The 16,773-nt window shown below is 40.1% G+C and overlaps 2 protein-coding genes across 6 annotated transcripts; one reads left to right on the forward strand and one right to left on the reverse strand.

Annotated features, from left to right (window-relative positions):
- Positions 1-723: 723 nt before the first annotated feature.
- mpp1 (MAGUK p55 scaffold protein 1) lies at positions 724-11,365 on the reverse strand. 2 transcript variants are annotated; one of them, XM_019858791.1, is made up of 13 exons: positions 9,486-9,566; positions 7,953-8,075; positions 5,301-5,429; positions 5,109-5,187; positions 4,882-4,967; positions 4,720-4,788; positions 3,764-3,960; positions 3,030-3,130; positions 2,865-2,945; positions 2,559-2,639; positions 2,277-2,479; positions 1,971-2,045; positions 724-1,894 (listed from the first exon to the last, which is right to left on the reverse strand). In XM_019858791.1, exons 1-13 carry the CDS (start codon positions 9,549-9,551, stop codon positions 1,718-1,720), a joined length of 1,467 nt encoding a protein of 488 aa, XP_019714350.1. In that variant the 5' UTR covers positions 9,552-9,566; the 3' UTR covers positions 724-1,717. The 2 variants fall into 2 exon arrangements, with proteins under 2 accessions (XP_019714350.1, XP_019714345.1); XM_019858786.1 differs by lacking the exon at positions 9,486-9,566 and adding an exon at positions 11,258-11,365 and having other exon boundaries at positions 1,147-1,894.
- tmlhe (trimethyllysine hydroxylase, epsilon) lies at positions 7,988-15,463 on the forward strand. Of its 4 annotated transcripts, none has more exons than XM_019858798.1 (8): positions 7,988-8,043; positions 10,910-11,272; positions 11,344-11,520; positions 13,260-13,539; positions 13,687-13,806; positions 13,909-14,145; positions 14,346-14,484; positions 14,599-15,463. In XM_019858798.1, exons 2-8 carry the CDS (start codon positions 11,122-11,124, stop codon positions 14,728-14,730), a joined length of 1,236 nt encoding a protein of 411 aa, XP_019714357.1. In that variant the 5' UTR covers positions 7,988-8,043; positions 10,910-11,121; the 3' UTR covers positions 14,731-15,463. The 4 variants fall into 4 exon arrangements, with proteins under 4 accessions (XP_019714357.1, XP_019714373.1, XP_019714370.1 ...); XM_019858814.1 differs by lacking the exon at positions 7,988-8,043 and having other exon boundaries at positions 10,679-11,027; positions 11,113-11,272; XM_019858811.1 differs by lacking the exon at positions 7,988-8,043 and having other exon boundaries at positions 10,679-11,011; positions 11,091-11,272.
- The last annotated feature ends 1,310 nt before the right edge of the window (positions 15,464-16,773 follow it).

Below are 16,773 nucleotides of genomic sequence, written 5' to 3' on the forward strand. Positions count from 1 at the left end.
GCGTCCATTGGATTAAACGCATGAGGAAATATGATATTATTAACAGTACTTAGAGAGCCGAAAGAAACACACTAAACTACGATTGTCTTTTACATTCAAACTAACAAAGCCAGTGTCCTCTACTTAAATAGTCACCTTGGATTTTCATCGATTAAGAGAAGATTCACCAGGAGAACCCACCTGAAAGCTTCTTTACTCATTCTCATTCGGAATATTATTTGGTGCATTTATTCATAGCTGTGTTGAGGAGGTCTGTCCTATGGAAAGCCGTTTTTAACACGTTTTCAGCATTCTTAATCCAAAGAGATTTATTTTGCATCCATTTTCTGCACCATTTATTCTCATTCGGGTCACAGGTGAACTGCAGCCCATCTCAGTTGATTTTTAGATGAGGGTGGTCATCAGCCACTGGAATGGTGCACATGGATAAACAACCAATCACATCCACATTGACAACCAAAGGACAATTTTTGAGTCTTTCGTGAACCTAACATGCATGTTTTTTGGAATGTGGGTGTAAACCAGAGTACCCAGAGAAAACAACAAAAATATGCAAACTCCGCAAAGGAAGGCCAGAGCCTCGATTTCAACCCCGAATTTCTGAACCGTGATGTGAATGTGAAAATCACTCGGTCACCGTGCTACTGGTTTTCTTGAATAAGTTAAATACTTTATTTTTCTTGATTTGATTTGTTATTACCGGCCCCATCTTGTCATGAATAATAATCAAGCAAATTAATTTTAAATACATGACACCAAATTCCAAATCCCCAGAAAAGTATTGGACAAGTAGCGATATCGCACAAATGTAATAGAAAACATACTGACACAAAATGGAATTGATCAAGAAAATACTGGACATTGTATATTACCATAACTACATCAATTAGCTAAAAGTGTAGCAGATGAAAAAAAAAAAAGTACTGTACCATGTGTGAACCTTATTTTGTGTTTCACAACTTTGAAATACAGACGTTGAATCAAAACAGGGAAATGATGACTTCTGAAAGTCTGAATGCTAATCAACTGTGCTCTTAAAATGATTTTTATCACCATTGACCTCAGATCATGGATGTACAGTATTACATTTGGCATGTTGAAGGTTCCTGGTCAGTGTTTCAACATTCAATAAAATCAAACAAGCAGTTGCAACAGAGCTGAGAAATTTAATATTTGTAAAAGTGCCTCTAAACTGCCTACGAGGTATACATTTTGATGTGACCGTTTTGACAGGTCAAGTTCTTATTGACTGAAATGGTTTGGAGTCAAAAGTTACATGCGCGGCTGAACAAACATAATCATGTCCTGTTGTGATAACTGAAGACATTATGATGTTAGGATGTAATATTAAATCCAATGATTTGAAAAGGGTGGACTTCTTTCACAGTTACGGTCCTATTTTGTATTCAACCACAATACAACAATCACAGTTGTATGGCAACAAAAGCTTCCTCAAAAGCCTAAAACACAAATAACCGATTGAATCATCAACATTCCTGGTGAAGTTCTCAGTTTTCTGATATAAATCTTTCTAAATATTGCTTTATTTTAAACGCGCACACATGCAAAAAAGGAATTTCTGACAATAAACATTAACCAAAAATAAACCCCAGTCAGACTTGGGATATCACTAACTCAGAGGTTTTGTGTAAGAAGTGATATTGCACTGCTTTAAAAAAAAAAAAAACTAAGATATCACGCTGGAGTCTAACATCGATCAGTACACCCACGAGACAGGCACCCACTGCGGAGTGGAGGTGACCTGCTCCAAGGTTTCTTCCACGACTTTCACACTCTCGTCAACATCGTTGTTGACAATGATCAGATCAAAGAAGTGTCTGTAGGCCATCAGGATGGCGTCGGACTCCTTCTGGATCATTGTCAGATTTTCCGTCTAGGATGATAAAATGCAGAAGATTAGCTGGTGGAGTCAAATATCCTTGTCGGCTATTACAATAAGGACGTCTCACCTGAGTAGCCGTGTTGGTGGGTGCAATGAAGACCATAAGAGGAGCAAAATCAGCAGTCCGCAAAACCTTCAACGTCTGCCAAGAAATGAAGAAAAGATTGAAAAATACTGGGGAAAAAAGACCCATATTCGGGTCATGAGCTAGAAAACATTTTCATACTATTGTTGCATAGGCCTACTGTAATTATGACTTTGTTAATGCGTTAGCATAGGTTAGGAACAGAGACTATACACGCGCCAACTAAAGATTCGATTTGGTGTAATGGAATTCAGTCGACACTGAGGGCCCAACGAGTACAATACAAACCTGTGGTTCTACATCCAGCAGTGCAATTTTGCCCTGCTCGTGGATCTTCTGGATGGTATCAATTTTGGTGCCAAACATATTTCCCTGGAAGCTGCCGTACTCAAGCAGCGCATTTTCTGAGATGCACTTTGTCATGGCGTCGTTGGAGATGAAATAATATTCCTGCCCATTCTCCTCATCCTTCCGTTGCGTTCTGGTGGTGTCTGTCGATGTAAAGTTAGAATTGTGAAACTCAATCCCTTCTGTGTTGTATACAATTGGTTGATCTTCTGTACTACTTACGTGGAACAGGATAAGAAAATTTCTCTGGATATTTTTTCAGCAATGAATTTTTAATGTGACTCCTGCCTACACCAGGTGCACCTAAAACATCAAATTCAAAACACATTTCATTGCTCTCCAATGATGACCAGCACCAAAATATTGCATGTAATTATTCAAAGATTGTTAACTCGTTCAGTGCCGGCCATTTTAAGAATGTTCTTTTTCACTAGAATGAATCAAAAACTCGGATCAGCGGATTAGAAAATGAATGGATGGTTGAATAAAAACTGCACATTTCCAAAGTAGCAGAGGAATGTAACTTACCAATGAGCACCAAAGTTTTCCGTTTGAAAGCAGGGAGCCGGACAACCTCCTCGTAAGAAATCACATCCAACTGGTCAAAAACTGAAATAACGTTTGGTTGTGAGCAAACAACACAATGGTGGGGGAAAAAAAAAAAAAAAAACATGCTCCCAGTGATAAACTCACTTGAGCTGTGCTTAGCCAGGTACTTGTCTTTGCACTTCTTTTTCTTTCCGAATGGGCTCCAGGACTGACTGTCTTTGGCTTTGCTTTTACTTGCCACTCTCCTGTCGGGGGAAACAAAGTTTTGTGCAACTTGCTGAAACGAGGGTAAACACAATTGTGTCAAGCCTGAGACGGTCCCAAAACACGTTCACTGTGTGAAATACCAATACTGTGCACGCACAAACATGTTTCAAATCAATGCAAAAATGAATACACGCCAATAGAAGCTTCAACCTATTTTCTGATGGTTCTAATTCACAAGAATCCAACCACAGCTCAGCTGAATGTTATCATCATCCAATTGTGAAGAATTTTCTTGTGTTCACCAAGATAGGAAGCTTTTCAAATGAGGAGTACTCATTCTTGCAAAGCATTGATGTGCCATTCATTTGAGCACTTCCCGAGCATCACAGACTGTCCCGGTGTTGTTCATAGGCCCATAAAGGACCAAATTTTCATGGTATAACATTTACATAATGGCGTTTTTTTTTAATCTGGGGGTTGCTATGAAGATTAGAAACAGTGGCCTTGCAAAAGTATTCCACCCTCTTGAGCTTTTTGTGGCAAAAAGTCAAAAAGAAAAAGTGGGACGAACACGTTGGCAAGCCACTGTGTGCGCGTGTGTATATATAAGAAGCTTAATGTTCATCATCTAAAAATTATGAAATTAAAATGAAATGATATATTTGTCCAACCATTCCTGGAGCTCCGGCGACGGTATTAGTCCAGCGAAGTTGGCAGCACTGCTCTCTACTGTACCCTGCCACCAGTTGGGATCCTGCTTGTTGATGATTTGGATGATGTCACCAGTTTGAAAACGTAGCCCGGCCTCTTTGCACGGGATGAGTTCATCGGTGGAGGGGTCGTAGTTAAATTGGGCCCTCATGTACGTCTGTAAATCGAGAGGATAACACCGTGAGTTTGGAAGTGTAGATGAGTACAATTTCATTTTGTGCGTTGCCAGCGTGTAACAAAATAATTATATATGCTTTTATGGTAGAGTGGATACAGACTTTCAGTGTTAACAAAAATAAACAGATATACTACTTGCATAAAATAATATACAGGATGAAAAATACTGTACTTATACATCTATCCAATGCAAGAGTACATTGTTGCTTTTACAAAAATTACAACAAAACATTTAGTGTTGATTACCACGGCCAAAGGGATTAAGAAACTCTTCCCAAAGAGTCGCAGTGAGCCGGATCAAATTTGATACAAAAACATGAATTCGGTTTTACATTCTACATTCCCGTTGAAAATTATGAACCATCAAAATCTCACTGAAATTGACAGCTGATCTAATACAATGTATTAATCACTACTATGAATGGGATATTTGAAGGATACTTTGTAGTAATGCGTCCATTGGATTAAACGCATGAGGAAATATGATATTATTAACAGTACTTAGAGAGCCGAAAGAAACACACTAAACTACGATTGTCTTTTACATTCAAACTAACAAAGCCAGTGTCCTCTACTTAAATAGTCACCTTGGATTTTCATCGATTAAGAGAAGATTCACCTAGCGGGCAAAATGTACAGAAAATAATATAGGAAAAGATAGCAAAGAATGAAGAATGAATCTGTGAAGATATTACCCACGCTACTGTTTTGAGGCAAGTTTTCGATGTTTCTATATTACCTCACAAGCTTTGGAGCGACTTTTTTGGTTGGAAACAATCTTCATTGTGACTATTCCGTTTGTTTCTTTCTGCAGGAAAAAAAAGGATGGCACAGTTTAATTGTTGTGTTTTTTTGCGTGTTTCTCTTAACAACTGTGGTGATTAATTGAGTGTTAACACACCAAAATCTTTTGCAGCTGATCGACTGTTTGGTTGGTCACACTTTTCCCATTGATTTCTGCTATCTCATCCCCTTCGTGCAGGGATCCTGGAAAAAAAGGGAAGAAATGAAATGTATTAACAGCATCACAGCTTGAGGAAAACACAACCATATATCAAAATGTCATGACAGCTCTCTCAGCAAGGGTTTTAACCAAACCCCACTGTCAGGTCAATTTTGATTTACTACCTTGTCTGTGTATAAATCCTCCGTGCAAGATTCTTGCCACTGTGCACCTTTGCTTGTCATTCATTTTCAGAGTGACTCCCTGTAGAGAAAAGATGATGTTGACGGACAAATGAGGGAGAATCAAGCAACATTAATCCACATGGTGAAGAAAAAAGAAAAAAAGTGGAGATGTGTTGCAAATATAAGATGTACCATTGGCTCCGAGGGATTTTTTTCAAACATGACTTCTTTCATTTTGGTCAGCTCAGTGCCATTCGCATATTTGGCACTTCCATTGGTATAAACCTCCGCACCTTTATTCTCAAAGGTTTGCATGGCTACCTGCAAAAAAAAAAAAAAAAGGAGAGAGAGAGAAAAAAATTCATTATACTGCAAAAATTGAGAGCATCTTGCATCAGGAATTTTTTCTAAAAGTTACAGGGAAAGACTTTTGCTATTTGCTCATGTTTCATTCGCAGTTTCAACACATGTTATCGGTTGAAAATTAACCCAACATTATAACACCTCATTTAACACATCCAATGATCTGGTCCGACAGGTTCGTGTGGTCATGGATACCACCGGTGTCATCAAGGGATCCCGTCAGACAACAGCAGTAAATCGAGAGTACTGTCTTGGAAGACAATTACAAATAAGTCATTTTTAAGGCTTCCATTCAATATGGGGTGCAAAGATGAGGCCAGACTTGCATTCATGACCTGCACTTGACAACTAAATGAACTGAAACCAACATGATTGAAAACTGAAACCCTTGTTTTGCCCCCGCCCCACTCCCTCCAAAGGGCAAACAGAGAGGCCTCTAATCAAAGCTCCACTGCCGTGTATGTTAATAGACAACGGAGACGATATGAAAATCTATTCATTAATCCCAAAGAGAGTAGGAACTAGATACAGTAGTTACATAAAAATTGAAATGCATTCTATCTTTTGATGTTGGCTAAGACATAGTGACAATACTAAATCCCAGATGCTATGAAAGTATGCTCCCTAGCGGTGCTAAGCACAACAGGGGATGACATAAGAGCTATCGGGTTGGACATTTCAGGCAAGGTCATAAAATATCCATCCGTTTTCCTCACGTGCGCGGCAGGCGTGCTGGAGTCTGTCCTGGCGGTTTACCAGCCACTAACAGGGAGGTATTATTGAGGTTTCCTAAGATAGACAGAAAATATAATTTATAATAAATAAACTACGACAGCCAAACTCCATACTTGGGATCTTATTAGCATGTTCCTTTCTTGTCTAAAACCTGCAGTCAACAGTTGACTGAGTGGATGCCTAGTTCCATGCAACGTGATATTTAATTCCCGGCCTTGTGCTATTTGAGTTTAACAGACGGGTGACAGAGGAAAATATTTGCAGTTACATCAGGAGATTGAATGACACTGTGTGAAATCACAAACGTCATACTATACTGGTCCTCAATTGTGTGTGTGGTGCGAATAAGCAAGACCATGTTGAAACCACAAAAACTTGGGAATGTTCTGCAAATTTCATCAATAGATGATAGTGCCCCTCACAATCCACACATATGTGATAATGGACAATGAGTGGAGTGAGAGGCCTTTCTAAATGCCCGTGTTGGGTGTGGCACAGCTATAGGACAAACAACTAGCCTTCAGGAAAGGGAGCCCTTTGGTGTCCGCTAAGTTGGTCAAAGGCAAGTGCTTCCTGGCCCACTATCTATACCTAATTTACATAAAAGACTTCATCAAGCATGTTTCTGAATATATAAGAACACGCTCTCAACCTAGTTTAACATAAAAAAGAGCTTTACATTTAGGATGATTAATTTTTTTTTTCCTTCAGATTTTTAGGAGTTGACAATCAACAATTGGCCAAAAATGCCGCTGGACCTTAACATAATAAAGTAATAGCTCTATTGGGTTAAACCCTTCCCCTTAATTACCCATAAGAAGGGGCACTTTTGGTGTTCCTGTGATAAACAGCAGCCCTAAAAAGCATGTTCCAAATAAGCTACCTAAATGCTGACGTTACTATATTTGCCAGTCTTAGCATATTGCTTAGTTGACTTTTGTTGTTGTTCCCGTTCCCTAACGATCCTAATGCGACCTTTGACCAACATTATGCTCAGCAGTCTCCAGTGTGACGACCTCACTTACTAAATCAGCATTATACAGAAGACAAAAGTGCTGAGGTAAGAAAAAAAAAGTTTCCTTCCTTTGTCACGTTCCTTTGTAACTCACCGCTGAGTTGGCAATTCCAATCTATTTTAACAGATCTTTTAACTAGCTATTAACATGATTTCCCGGTATGACAAGACTTTCCACCATAATATGCTTTAAAAACCAAGTTGTGTATGTCTTGGACAGACTGCTACCATATGATGCAGTCCACAACCACTCACTATAGCCTCAAGAGATCCTACTCTGAGTGGAAAACACTGCAATGCTGTATTCTGAAGTTCACTGAACAAACAACCAAAAGATGATGACGTTATCACAAAAATAAACGTAGATTATTCATGACAGAAACTTGTTTACCCCTCAGCTGTTACAAGATTTCCATGTGTATTTTTGGAAAGCGAGTGCAGAAGTGGGAAAGCTTTGGCCATGTCTGCTGGATCCAGTTCAGGCTGAGTGGGCAACACAGTTGAGGTGACTCAGCTTTCAACAAAATACATTCTATCATTATCCCCTTTTGGGGCCAAGGTGTTCAATTGTGCGGCAAAAAGGAATATTCCTACGAAATATCTGAAAGCCAAACGTTTCCCTCTCCACTTCCCCCCCAAGACAAAACAACAGTCATGTGCTGGACCACATTCCCGGAAGCAAACAGAAAAATCCGAGTATTTAAAGATGAAATGCAAAAGCGACAACTTACCTTGTCAGTCGTTGGTTTGTTTTGCAGAAGCTGCTCTAGGTAGAGATCGGAGAGGGCTGTCCGGACGGAGTCCACGGGCTCCAATATGACAGTAGGTTCGTTTTTATTGGATTTTAGCGTCATCTTTCAGAAAGAAAGGAGAGGGGGAAAAAAATCAGTGAACCCGATTTGCCGCCCTGTGCAAGGTCCGCGAGAGGCTGGCTCGAAAAAAAAATGCTGCGAGATAGGAAACGGCTGATAACGAAAGCTGATGATATAAATGTCACTCTGATCAATGTCCAAGGTTCTGATCGGTCGCGGGCAATCTACACGAGAGCCACTGCGGGGACACAGCTGACAGAGCAAGTAAACAGGGGCAGGCTCGTGCTGCCTTCACGTGCTCACCGCAAGATCCCAAATTTGAGTGTTCACTCTTACTCTATGTGAAATAGATTTTTTTTTTAAATGTGTTCACTCTTACTCCATGTGAAATAGATTATTTTTTAATGAAGTTAAATGGGACGCTACACAGTGTTTTTTTCCCCTGTGGTAGTGTGTTGTAATGGTTCATATTAAGGCGGTGCGTTTTGTGTTTGCATTTGTACACATGCTTGTATTTGTCATTTTCTAGAACAGGGATTAGCAACTATGCTAAAATGGGGCGTGGGGGGTCAGCAGTGGTACTTGGGGACGACATAGCACCATGCACTTCCTAACTAGATATATGACAAAAATGCCATTTTAATGCAGATATTGTGGTGCATAAGTGCAAAAGACATGCCCTTAATATATTTCATTTTCATAGTCGGCCTACTTTTCTCGATGCATAGTGGGTGTCAGCAGTGGTACTTGGGGACGACATAGCACCATGCACTTCCTAACTAGATATATGACAAAAATGCCAATTTAATGCAGATATTGTGGCGCATAAGTGCAAAAGACATGCCCTTAATATATTTCATTTTCATAGTCGGCCTACTTTTCTCGATGCATATAAAAAAGATCGACGATCCGAAAATAAAATCTGACATCCGAAAAAAATACTTGTATAATGTTCCAAGAGCACAATAATCTTCGCATTTAGAATTACATTAAAAAAGTAACTGGAATTAAAAATAAGTTAAAATGAAGTACTCCAAAATCACAAGAGAGCCACAGGAGAAGGATGAAAGAGACACGTCTCGAAACCCAAGTGAAGATTTCTCGATGCATATAAAAAAGATCAACGATCCGAAAATAAAATCTGACATCCAAAAAAAAATACTTGTATAATGTTCCAAGAGCACAATAATCTTCGCATTTAGAATTACATAAAAAAGTAACTGGAATTAAAAATAAATTAAAATTAAGTACTCCAATATCACAAGAGAGCCACAGGAGGATGAAAGAGACACGTCTCGAAACCCAAGTGAAGATGCACCACCCCCTCGATGCTTTTTGTTTTAGTTTGCACTTTGTTGTTTGTACTACACGATTAATACAAGTGATGTGTGAAATGTACTGCTGTGATTAATTTCATCTAGTGAGAGGTATCGCTCAATGACTTATAAATACCTCAATTTGTTTGTTGTTCGAACAGCAGATCGTTCTATATGACGCAGTGCAAGACTCCACAACCATTAACACACGTGCATTACATTTCAAAAGATTGGAACGAGGTACCTAATGAAATGTCCAGTGACGGTGGTTCTCATCGTCCGTCTTCGCGACTATAACAGCTCAAATATCCGACTGACATTGAAGGTAGCACGCCGCTGCCGTCCACCCGAGCCCACGCTAATGATCACCTTCAACATTCTCACAATCAAACAGGCCACATTGCAACATTTTACAGTTGTCTGGGTGCTACTTCAAAGACAGGGATAAACAGTTTGAAATCAGACAATATTGCAGAATGGCATTCTGAGAATGTATCCAAACACGAATGGGTTTGATCCCAAATGACCACGAAAGAATGCCCTCCAGTGTAAAGCGAAAAAAAGTTTTTTTATTTGGATTAACTGCACCAAAGGCTGAATTGACAGAACGTGCGAAATTTGACGTTTGACCAGGAAGGATTTATCATCCTATTGTAATGCCCTTCAATAGCGGAGAGAAGGATGCACGCAGTCGCAGATACAATTTGTCGGTATTTAATAAACAAATAAGGCAGTAAACACACGCATTCAAAGGAGTTGCTGTTAGCCACAACTCACGCCCATGCGCTCTACACTCAGACTGACTACCGGAGCCAATATTCCCCCAACCTGGCTCCTCCCCTTCCTATGACGTCACACCAATACAAGAAACAGATATTACACTATGTTGAATTGCACTGTATGTACTGTACGTGTCTTTTAACTTTAAATGTCCATATCGCGTTCGGCGTTTTTTCCCCTCGGAATTTCAAACTCTAATACAAGACCTTTTTTTTCTGTGTAAACTGGCGCTGTTTAGTAAAAAAATAAAATAAAATAAAATCCTGACTATTTGAGGACGTAATCGGAAAATTAGTAAAACACAATGGCCAGTTTTACGGTTTCTGACTCAGTACATATTGGCAGCAGCGCTCTGGGTACTGTTACAAAACAGCGACATCTTCTGGTCAATACTACTACTACTAATCCAAAAAACTATACGACAACAACTACAGTTCTGTACTACTCCGACTAGCCTATTACTGAAACAACTATTGATACTTAAACAGAACCAACCACAACGTGGTCGATATACTAATATCTCAGTTTGGCATGCAACATTACCAAACAAAAAAAAAATCTAATTCTTATATGTGATTTAAAAAAAAGCAGTTCCTTATGGAAATTGGGCCTGTGTCTTTAAGAATATGTCCCAAACTGCCTTTTAGGCCGAAGTACGCCTGCAGGTATTACTGTACTGTATCGGCGAATTCGCTCAGTATGCGCACTCCACTATGCATCAGTACCACGTTATCGATTCGAATCGCATGTAAATTCTAACGCGTTTCATATCTAATCCAGGCCACGCTTCACGGCCGGGTCCACCTGAAACGGGAAACTCGCTTTGATGAAAGGAAGCAAAGCGCAAGACAGGAGACAGCTGTGCTGTTAATGAACACTTTCGCGAGTCAGTGCCGGGGTGAGTCCGCAGTGCCTCAACAGTTGCATCAAAATTTCTGAAACTTAGTGGTTTTATTGTGAGAGAGGTGCTGCTGTGCTGTGAGGCATTAGACATGATCGGGATGCTGAGCAGGAGCATACGAGCCGGCGCCACGCACACACAGCGTCTCTGCGCTCTAAACTGGACGACATTGAGAAACAAAAAGCTCGTCCGTGGATACGTTGTCCCACCGGCAACTCTGCACTTACTTGAAGACTGTCTGGGTGAGTTCTGGAATATTCGTCGAAAAGACAAAAGCTGCAGTTAACGCTCCTCCTCTTCATGCATGTACCAGAACTCCACTACAGAGGAAGTCGGATGCATTTGGACTACGTCTGGTTGAGGGATCACTGCCGCTCTGACTCGTCGTTCAACTTCAAAACAAACCAGAGAAATTTGGACACCGGAAGTATTGACCTCAACATTCGCCCCGATCACACCAAATTGGAAGATGACCACCTCATCATCACTTGTAAATCTATTCTGGTTACTGACAACCATCTATACACTCATATATACAGTGATCCCTCGCTACTTCGCGATTCATTTATTGCGGAGTCAGTGCTTCGCAGATTTTAAAAAAAAAAAGCGAAAATGCCGAAAAAGGTCCGCGAGAGGCATTGAAAGTCAGCAAAACAACAGTGAGTCACATAGAGCAACATATACAGTACTACATGTATATTTCATGTTTGTTTACTGTATTTTGTTATTTATACACTAACCTAACCTAACTTATACATTATATATATGCTATAGTATATAGCATTAAGAAATGTCAATTAATGCAAACATTTACTTCTACATGCATGCATAGCATTACAATTGGCCTTATAAATATTATATATACACATACACATGAGCTGTACATCCATCAGGGGGTTACCTACTTCGTGGATTTTACTCTTTCGCGTCATATATATATATATATATATATATATATGTCAGAGAGATAAAACATTATCATTTGTAACTCTTCATTGCAATAATTAACTCTGTCAAAGGCAAGCCCACGATAGCCTCCCTTTTTTCTTCCTTGAATTGCCACCATGAGAGCAGTATGAGCCACAAACTCCATCTTGAGAGTTAACCTCACCGTTTAAAAGTTAGCGGTGGTCCTTAAGTGTGTTAATTTTTAATGTCAAGTTAACAGCTGTTTAAAGTTAAACGAGTTTTGAGCAACATGATATTTGTGTGGTTAAAGTTAACACTTGGTTAAATTTACTTAAACAGTGGGTAAATAAGAACCAAATTTTGAACAAACAGGCATAGTGTCCTGGAAAACTTCTGTTGTGATGCATCAATTTGCATCATTTGCAGCTGTTTTTATTTTGTTTTGCTACTTATGTTTTTCCTTCTTTTCGTTTTTCATTTATGTGTTAGATATTTTTGTTTGCAGCATTTGGCCTATGGCAGCATTTCTTACTTGCAGCGTTTTTGTTTTGCAGTTGTCGTTTAGATTTTTAGATTGTTTGTCTTTGCCGTTTGCAGCGCAGTGCCCCTGTCAACCCCCCCCCCCCACATGGTTGTGTCAATCATCCACAACTATCACCTCTTCTTACAACATGAAAATGAACATCAGCCTGTTGCAAGGATAACTGCAGTTTCGACAAGCTGAAAACCCGTTTCCCTTCTTGCATGGCCAGTATGGTAGCATATTCACCTCACTTGGCAGTTCAACCATTGATCATGCTTGCCAATGGCATGTTCCATCACCTGTCAATGCTGATAACTGCATTGCACTGAAGAGGAGTGGGCCACCATTCTTCAAGTTGCAATCAACAACCTGTTTAAATCTATATTGAGTGCAAAGTCAGCTGCACATTTTTAGAGGAGACTTTTATTGCATTGCATTCTTCTGCAGCGTTGTGCCTATGACAGCCGTTCGGCGTCGAGAACGTACTTAATACGTCACACGCATTCGCATGCAGCACAATCAGTTTATCTATTCCGGTAATTAACCACACTTTGTACTCTTGACTTTGATTTAATAACACTTAAAACAAAGCATGTGTAAAGCATGTGTGTCAACCAAAGTTGTCTTTAAAAGCGCAACGTCATTCTGATCGTTTTCTGAGCCACACCCTTTGACTCGCTTCCAAATAATCATAAAAACTGAAGTGCCACAAAGATACTTTCTGATTCATATCTGCTGATATGTCCTCTGCTTTAAATATGAGGTCGCTAAACCACGTTTGCTTTTCTGCACCCTAGGGCCCGGTGGTCATACATCTAATTACAGCCTTTGCTGGCTAGCTGAGAACAGTTACGAGGGGAAGAAGCAGAGCACCATACAGCCGCGCATTCTTTGGAACGCAGACATCTATAATAACTCCCACGTTGCCTCCTCCAAATGGGACACATTCATGAGCAGCGATGATGAACTAAAGATGTTTCTGCAGAACTATCTTCTCTATGGGATCGCTTTCGTAGACGATGTCCCTGCTACAGTTGAAGCCACGGAGGCCGTGACTCAGAGGGTTAGTTTAATCAGGTATAACATGCTTTAAAATGTTTTTTTTCCCTACTTTACTACGTGTTTCCTTCCTGATATCAGTGGCCACATCGCTAAGGAATTTAGCATGTATCCAGACTTGTCCGCTCATTCCCATATGCATCTGTTGCCTTACTGATCCTCTAGGGAGACGACATATGGAAGAATGTGGTGCTTCACTTCTGATTTCTCCAGAGGAGACACTGCCTACAGCCAGCTGGGTCTTGACCGCCACACTGACACAACTTACTTTCATGAACCATGTGGGTAAGTGGGAGAGGGAATCTTTCTTTAAAGGCACAGTAACATTGCCAATGTGTGCTGCTTGTTACACCTTTTTTTTTCTGTGCCCCCCCAACCCCCCTACAGAATTCAGGTTTTTCACTGTCTAAAGCATGAGGGTACCGGAGGAAGGAATCTGCTTGTTGATGGTTTCTATGCAGCTGAAACCGTTCGTCTGCAATCACCAGAACATTTTGACCTGCTTTCGCATGTTCCAATCAGACACGAATTTGTCGAAAGCGATGACGGCCACCATAACCACATGATAGGCATTGGCCCCATTCTCAATACCTATCCTTGGAATAATGAAGTTTACTTGATTCGGTATGTTGATGATATTATTTTCAATTTTTTGTGCCGAATCTGTCACTAAAGATAACAGTCATATATACTGGCTATGTATTCAGAAACTCGTTTTACGTGACGTGTTTTGATCACTATGATCAGGTCACGGATCACTTCAAAAAAAACTACTCTTGGATACCGCTGCTATTTGATCTGTAAAAAGTTGCTTTTCTTTGTAGATACAACAACTATGACCGATCCGTAATAAACACGATACCTCACAACGTTGTTCGCCGCTGGTATGTTGCTCATCGACAGTTGACCATGGAACTCAGGCGACCAGAGAATGAGCTGTGGATCAAACTCACTCCAGGAAAAGTAAGACCATTGCCCATTTTTCACCAGTAAATGCCCTGTAACAATAGCAATCAGAATGTTAGACGCAGATGCGATTGCAATGCAAAATTGACTTTCCCCTCCGTTTCACTTTAGGTGATTTTTATTGACAACTGGAGGGTCATGCATGGCAGGGAGGCTTTCACCGGCGTAAGGCAACTCTGTGGATGCTATCTGAGCAGAGATGACGTTCTAAGCAAGGCACGGGGTTTCGGGCTTCAGGCATGAAGCCAGTCTAAGAGAGCCCCTTAAGCACTTTTCATCTCGTGAAGTAGGTTTAAAGCTTCCAGGCATTAATTGATCTGTTAAATAAAATCATTAATTACACTGCTTCGTAATTTATATCGATGAATTAAGTAGACAGTTGCGACATGAAACCTACACAGGCCAGTGTGGGCTAATCCTCCATGACAATCACGTTAATAATTTCTATTTCGTTAAAACAGATTTTTTGATACTTACATATACATACACACGAATATAATTGAGTGTCCTTTGTGTGTGTGAAGTGTTGACAGCAAACAGTTTCAATTGGGGACATTTGCATGCAGAAGACAGCACACGGCACAAAGATGCAGTCACAGCGCTACTCTTATTTCCATCAGTGGCTTTGAAGAGACTGCTGTAATCGTAACCATAGAAACAGCTGAGCATACTGAGGCCTGCTTTGTTGTCCTGGTAATTCAGTGAATGAGAGCAGTCTATCATCAGGCCGTGCAAGGTGGCCATTTCGATCAAGAAGTGCATGTGATGATGTCGCCTTTAGGGGAAAATGTATTTGAAGGAATTCAGAATTCAGATTTCACACACAATAATTGAAACTACTGTGTGGTGATTAAAAAAAAGTGGTTAAGGGCAATTGACTGCAAATGTAAATATTCAAATCGGATTTCAAACAGACTGAGCAATGCGTTACCTATTGCTTCAGAACAAAAACGGTAGTTAAAATATAACAAAAGAGTGAGGAAATAAAAGAGAGTGGGAGCAGCTGCAACAGCAATGTCCGGAATTGTCTCACCTGATGTGAGATGCATCTTATGTGATTGTTTTTTTTGGTTTGTTTGTTTTGGCACAATTGTTTTTGTATTGATATTCAATAATAAACGCAAAAAAAAATCATTCAAATATAATTTTCAGTGTGTGGTGCTTTTGTTAAACGGTTGTTGTTGATTATTATTCGAAATGTTTCACTTAATATCACACCCATCGCTCACCCAATGTCAACAGGTGGTCGAAACCTCTCTTTGGGTCATTATTTTGTGAGACTACTGTAAATGATTAAACCAATGTGGTGGTGGTGGTTTCTATGAATAATACCAAACGGCTATTACCAAATAAATGAATTCTGTACAGGCACATTTCATTTAAACACATTAAAACCTGCATCAACCACCGAATATTTCATTTGGCTACCGACTATCCACTGAAATATAAATTTGGGGACATTTTTCAAGACCCAAAGAGAGTGACGGCGAGTAAGGTCTTTTAAAAGTAAACACAGCATTTTAAACATGTAGATGTTATGTAGCAGGTGAAGGTGACAGCATTGTGAAATTGATTACCTGTAGATGTCATTTATTTGACGCTACTTCGCCAGAAGTTTAGCCACAGCTCATAACTCTGCCTTGCTTGCCTTGTATATCAGTCTGGGTCATGGCTGGTGGATCAGGAATGAATGTAATTTAATCTCCACCTGGCCTTTATTGGTTGCCTCAAGCTTCTGAAAGTTAAAGCACTGCATCATGCCGCTTATTGCCGGGGGAGGGAATCACTCCCCTGTGATGCATACTTAATAAAGTAAGTTTCAGCTTCATCATTTTCACGCAGGACACATAGAAGCCAGCTGATGGAGTGAGGGAGGGGGTAAATCACACAAGATTAATTGTCTATCGTTAGCAGAAGGTGACAAAGGTGATTAACGGTGTGAAAAGTGTTGAACAGAGGTGAGTGGAGACTGGACAAGTAGAGGGAGGCTTGTCTTGCTTGTACTACTCATGCATGATAGGTGAGCAAGTTTGAGCATGGCCTCGGTTCATCCGAGGCATGCACTGGTATGTGGTATGGTCAAGTTTGTATGTTTGAGCAGAACTAAACTGTGCAATGGAGGAGACAGTCTAATTAAATCAATAGTACGACTCGCTGGTAAGTGATCACGAATCAGTGACCACCACTGATAAACCATCACACTGCGCCATGTGCGCTGGGAAAATATAAACGAACCGTTTGACCATTTTCAATAAATTGTTTCTAAGTAAGTTGTTTTTTTTTTTG

This window comes from Hippocampus comes, unplaced genomic scaffold (assembly GCF_001891065.2).
Source record: "Hippocampus comes isolate QL1 unplaced genomic scaffold, H_comes_QL1_v1.1 scaffold66, whole genome shotgun sequence".
NCBI classification, from domain to species: Eukaryota; Metazoa; Chordata; class Actinopteri; order Syngnathiformes; family Syngnathidae; genus Hippocampus; species Hippocampus comes.

What these genes read in the sequence shown, in the direction of transcription:
- mpp1 (XM_019858786.1), bottom strand. Translation starts at nt 11,332, where the DNA reads ATGAAGAGGAGGAGCGTTAACTGCAGCTTTTGTCTTTTCGACGAATAT. An exon ending in GTCGCTCCAAAGCTTGTGAG is followed by an intron (nt 3,961 to 4,719) that starts GTAATATAGAAA and finishes CTCGATTTACAG; the next exon opens with ACGTACATGAGGGCCCAATT. An exon ending in TCGCCGGAGCTCCAGGAATG is followed by an intron (nt 3,131 to 3,763) that starts GTTGGACAAATA and finishes TTCCCCCGACAG; the next exon opens with GAGAGTGGCAAGTAAAAGCA.
- tmlhe (XM_019858798.1), top strand. Translation starts at nt 11,122, where the DNA reads ATGATCGGGATGCTGAGCAGGAGCATACGAGCCGGCGCCACGCACACA. An exon ending in CTTACTTGAAGACTGTCTGG is followed by an intron (nt 11,273 to 11,343) that starts GTGAGTTCTGGA and finishes TGCATGTACCAG; the next exon opens with AACTCCACTACAGAGGAAGT. An exon ending in TACTTTCATGAACCATGTGG is followed by an intron (nt 13,807 to 13,908) that starts GTAAGTGGGAGA and finishes ACCCCCCTACAG; the next exon opens with AATTCAGGTTTTTCACTGTC.